The following is a 5542-nucleotide window of genomic DNA, read 5'->3' on the forward strand; positions in this document are numbered from 1 at the left end:
CGATGTGGGACTCGATCCCAAGACCCTGAGATCATGATTTGAGCCAAAGGCAGACACTAACCAAATGATTCACCCAGGCATCCCTAAATAATCTGTTGACCAAATGCCTTACTGATAATATAAACTGTCAATTAACTCGTATTTGGTGTTATGTGCATTATATACTGTATTCTTACAATAAATAAAGCTAGAAAAATGCTATTAAGAAAATCATAAAGGGGGCACCTGGGTGGCTCAGTGGGTTAAACATCTGCCTTCCACTGAGGTCATGTTCTCAGGGTCCTGGGATAGAGCCCCTATCAGGCTCTCTGCTCAGCGGGGTGCCTGCTTCCCCCTCTTTCTCTGCCTGCCTCTCTGCCTACTTGTGATCTCTGTCAAATAAATAAAATCTTAAAAAAAAAAACCCAAATCATAAGAAAATAGAGCACTGTTCCTATTTACTAAAAAGAATTTGTGAATAAGTGGACCCACACAGGTCAAACCTATGTTGTTCAAGGGACAACGAATAGTAGATGGAAGAATTGTTTTTTTATTTTATTTAGGTAGACTCTAAAGAAGGGTTACAAATATAAACTTATATGTCTTCCTTATTTCACAGTATTGGTATCCAAACTGACTAGTTACAGTCTTGAAGCCAAATTGTTTGAAAGGTTTTATTTGGTAGCAGAAAATACCTACAATTGGATCTTTACAAAAAAATTTGTGCAAAGGAGGGAAAATAAACATACATAAGATTTTGATGTCGAAATTTGGGATGACTATCAACAATTGATGCAGGTCACAACAACTTACACAAAGCTACATCTTTTTAGGGAAAGAAAGTAGAAGCTACGTTAATCCCTTGACTAAACAGTTTGTTCAAACTCATAACAGACATTATAATGAACCTAAAGAAAGTTAAGTTTATGGAAAGGAAGACAAGCTAAATTATTTCAAGCTGTAGGAATACAGAAACATTTTTAGTCAGAGTAAAAACCAATTATCTCCACAACCTGGCAATCAGCTTCTCATGCTATCAAGTCTATAATGTCAACATTATTCATTTACACCATGGCTTTTCATTTCAGAGCTGTCAGTGTTTTAAATTATATACAGATTTACATATAACATATCAGATGTTATTGACAGTCTTACCCTAAGATATGTATGTATGTATATATATGTCTCTCTCTCTGTAGCCACTTGATTTGGTCATATGTACAATTCCTGCTATGGACCCAACTGCTTATTTGACAATAAAGGACAAGACCCACCAGAATGACCCAAAGACAGAGTTAGAAGAGACTTTGTTGTCTCTGAATTTCTAGAGGTTTTGTATTCATTCAAAATACTAATACCGATACTTTCAGTGGGCCAAAGAAAGAGGCACTACGAGCGTTTGAAAGCATCCGAGAATTGAGATCACTGTCTATGGTACAGTGTACAGGCATAAAGTAGCTACTATTTTAAAAAATATCAAAAATACTGTTTTCATTAAAGGGGGGTAAGCAGACAACTTCCTACTAGCAGAAAAATAAATACAAATACTGTGTTCAATTTCCAGTTTAAATGCATTTATGAATATGAAGATTGTGACCCCCATTAATTATAGAGTCCACAAGAAATTGACTTATGATCTTAATGTGCAAGTATAGCAGTGTTTTTCTATCAAATTTAGTCTATGATTAAATACAACGCTATACACACACACACATTCATAGCAGTACCTTATGGAATTCTCTAAAATGCTCACAGTAGCTTATCTGGTATTGATGAAGATGTACAGAGTGTAGATAAAAACCATCTTTTATAGCTTACTAAGTGATACCTTCCATGGGTTAAGTAGCTTAAATTATTCAAGTTTAAATTTCAATTCTTAAAAGCAGAACTGTGCTTTGGTATTCAAAACCTCATAAAATTTTACTGTTTTTCAAAGTAAGAAATAAAAAATACACAACATCAAACACGTGGGAGAAAAAGACTTCTGACTTATAACTCACATGATTAACCAGTGGTTTCCATATCTTGCCTGGCTAAAACTCAGCTTTTTGGAGGTGATTAGGGTTTTAAAAATTTTTGTTTTTATGAATGTGTATTTTTAAAACAGTAAAAATGCACATTCTAATGTGTTACATACCCCTTCCCCCCCCTTTTTCTTAACCACACTGAAGACTGTGTATGTATTAACTTCCACTACAAGAATGGTTTTTTTTAAACCTTGGAATACAACTTCAGCTATCTCTAATTAAAGAACATTCTGAGATGTGTGCTTAAAACCTGCTATTATTTACACTTACTTAAGTTCGTGTGAATCAAATCTTTCCTGATAATATGCAAATAAAACAAATTGGCTGCTGAAGTTTTTGGCCAACTCTATAATGCCAATTACACATTTGTGTTACTCGCAAATTTTATTCCTAGTAATGGATTAAGATAAATCAACTTACATGTGAACCCAAAATATTTACATTGATAAAACAAACTTTTCAGACTTCATGTGTTGGCGTTACACAAAATTTTATTGAAGATTCCACTGCTAAAAAAATGTTTGGAAAATGAGGCTCCATAAGAAACTGTCTTTTAATTCGTTAATACAATGTTTTAATGTGATTACGTTTTCTAAAACTAACTGCCTAATACATTTCAATTCTTAAATTATTCTGCACAGTGGGAAAACTTCTACAAATTAGAGTGCTGCATGTCTTAAAAAATGAGAACTTGTAAAAAATGGAAAACCCACACTAAAAAAAGTCAGTCTATTTGCCTTAGACTCTTGATAGGCAGCTTTAAACAGTATTTCCACCTTTGAATTGATAATGTACTTAGTGAATATATTTACTGTTGTGTTCTAAATCTGAAAATGCATTCATCTTCCACGTAACGCAATTTAGCAATTTTACACAAGTGTGCTGTGTGTTTTAATAGTTTAGGCACATTTCAGTAATTTTGGATTTTATTTTGTGGTTTCATTACAAAACAGCTTACGCACACCAAATCCAAACAGTCTTTTTATTTAAAGATCCACCTGGAAATTCACTCCTGGGTTTTAGTTTTCATTTAAAAAGACGCAAACATTTAAAAGCATCAAATGTTACTAGTCTACAATTCATCTTGTTATGAACATTTTTTAGTTCATGAATTGGGGAAATAAACCCATTACATTGATTAGGCACAGTACTCTGGCCAAGAGACCAGATATCAGGGTACATCTATGTACTTAGGCAACAGTTAGAGGTCTGAATGGAGGGAATCATGCCTCAGCTGTGGGCACGCCTATCTCCCCCCCCTCCAAAAACTGTTAGTAAGTCTCAAATCAGTAAAAGATTGTATGTAACTTAGTTAAAAAACAAGCAAACAACTATACCTGCTTTCTAAATTACACTGCAAAGCCAAAACAGATAAATACAACTATAGCCTCACTATAAAAAATTTGTGGTTTTGATATCCATATCACAGGACCATATTATAGGTGAGAAAGAATTATATAATTCCTTAGGTCGTTTCAGATATCTGGTTGGAAGAGGTCCATGACTATAAGATTTCACATTATAGCAATGCTTCAATATTTCTTGAATTAGGGCAGTGAATAGAAATCACAGTACAAAATCCTTAATTCTTTTACTGGAAAAGCAACAAGTGCTACATATGAGAATCACTTATAGAACATCTATTTTTTAAAATGTAGATATAAAATATTAATTGCATAGGGATTTAAATATAAGGCCAAGAAGAATATAAAGTAAAGCTAAAAAAATCATAGAAAGGGCACTATGGTGTCAAAAGATAGAATTTCATTTTTAAGAGTAATAAATCTGAATTACTGTCTAATTAAAAATATCACAGTATGTTGCTATAACTAACAGTGAATGTTTCATTAGGTCCAAACTGGAAACCAATATTAGGACTTACAAGAACACAACTAAAGCTCATTATCTGAACCTGATCAGTGTATTAGCACATCGGTGCCTGGTACGTACCTGATTAGTTACATAACCTACGTTTTGCAAATAATGTAAAGTTTAATACGCGTTAACAAGTGTGAGAGCACATCATCACTGCATGCTGTAAGTGATCTACAGTCTTACTTGACAGTGTAATTATTCAGTCTTTCCAAGATGCAAGACCCCACCTGGCAGAATCTTCACTCAATGAATCAAAAACACTATAATAAACAAAATATAATAAAGTTCCACCACTCAAAACTAAATGTACATGAACCAGAGAATTAGTTCCTGACACCAGTACATGATTATCCACAGCATTCTGGAAGGCAGTGAATGATGAGTCCAACTGTACTCTATAGTTTAAGCTAATGGTTATCACCTGAAGTTTCGGGTAGAAACGTAAATTGTGGATCTACTTCTCATTTTAATGTTGTTAGAGTGCACTTTAAAGAGCAATTTCCAAATCTAAAAGTAGCTTAGTTAACTTAGTATTGTTATATAGAGTAGTGTGAGGAAAAACAAGAACTCCCAAAGGAATTATGTTAAGGAACATTTGGGAATACCCAAACCAATGTTTTAAATGAAAAAGTACATAAATACAGTAATACTACTAGTGAGTTAACTATGGAACAAATGTTTCTCTGGGAGCTAAACAACACTATTTTCCCATATTATTTACATATTATGAATTGTTCAGAAACCACAAAGCACCATTTACAGTTTAAATTGTTTGATTATGTCTGAAAGGTCCTTTGACTTCAATTCTACTCAGTTGAGGATCTATCTAGAAGTGTCAAGTCTTCTTCAGTTAAACAGGATTTATCTCTACAATTCAGTTCTCTTTTGTTCAGAATCAGCAAAGCAGTATTTTCATTTCACAATCTTGGCTGGTGTTTCTGATTCTGTGGACTGTCTCCCGTCTGTCCAGGCTTCCCGGGTGCTCTTTAGAGCCAAGGTCTTCTGTTGGTCAACCACAACATAATCTACTCTCTCATCAGCCACACTGCTGCCCGAGCCACTGCTCTTTTGCTAAAAAGCAAAGAAGAACACCAAAAAGCCCCACATATAAAAGAGTTCTGAGTGAAATTTAGTCTTAAAATGCAAGACAGTCACATGCTATGAATAACTCTTGAAATCTTATTGGGTCATACACACACATACACACAAAGTAACATTACCTCAATCTAAAAATGTTGTTTTTTTTCCTAATTGTACATTGTTTTCCCCTTAAATTTAAAATTACTATATATAAGAACACAGACTAATGCTCCCACACAGATGGAACTCTTAGAAAAGAGGGATTGCAGACCCCTGGTTCATGTTAAGATACACAGCTTACTTCTCCCTCTAGCTGAAGCTTCACTTTTTCAAGTCCTTAGAACACGTATCAGTGTTTACTTTTGGAGCTAAAAAATGTTTTTTGAAAAGCAGTATCTCAAGAATGGCAAACTACATAGGCTGACAGGATCTCTTACCTTTTTTTTTTTTTAAGGTTTTATTTATTTATTTGAGGGAGAGAGAGACTGCGCCAAGTAGGGGGAGTGGCAGAGGGAGAGAAAGAAACAGGATCCCCGCTGAGCAGGGAGCAGGGCCCTGGATCATGACCTGAGCCCAAAGGT

The 5542-nt window shown here is 34.5% G+C and overlaps 1 protein-coding gene across 13 annotated transcripts in view; it reads right to left on the reverse strand.

Moving 5' to 3' along the window:
* Positions 1 to 639: 639 nt before the first annotated feature.
* The window catches only part of GAB1 (GRB2 associated binding protein 1), a 126032-nt gene continuing 121129 nt past the window's right edge, over positions 640 to 5542 (reverse strand). For all 13 annotated transcript variants that reach the window (XM_082726822.1, XM_082726820.1, XM_082726821.1 and 10 more), the window contains one exon: positions 640 to 4952. In XM_082726822.1, coding sequence (XP_082582948.1) covers positions 4794 to 4952 — 159 coding nt within the window. In that variant the 3' untranslated portion in view covers positions 640 to 4793. The remainder of the gene's footprint in view (positions 4953 to 5542) is intronic.

Source organism: Mustela nivalis (genome assembly GCF_964662115.1).
Source record: "Mustela nivalis genome assembly, chromosome: 4".
Classification (NCBI taxonomy): Eukaryota; Metazoa; Chordata; class Mammalia; order Carnivora; family Mustelidae; genus Mustela; species Mustela nivalis.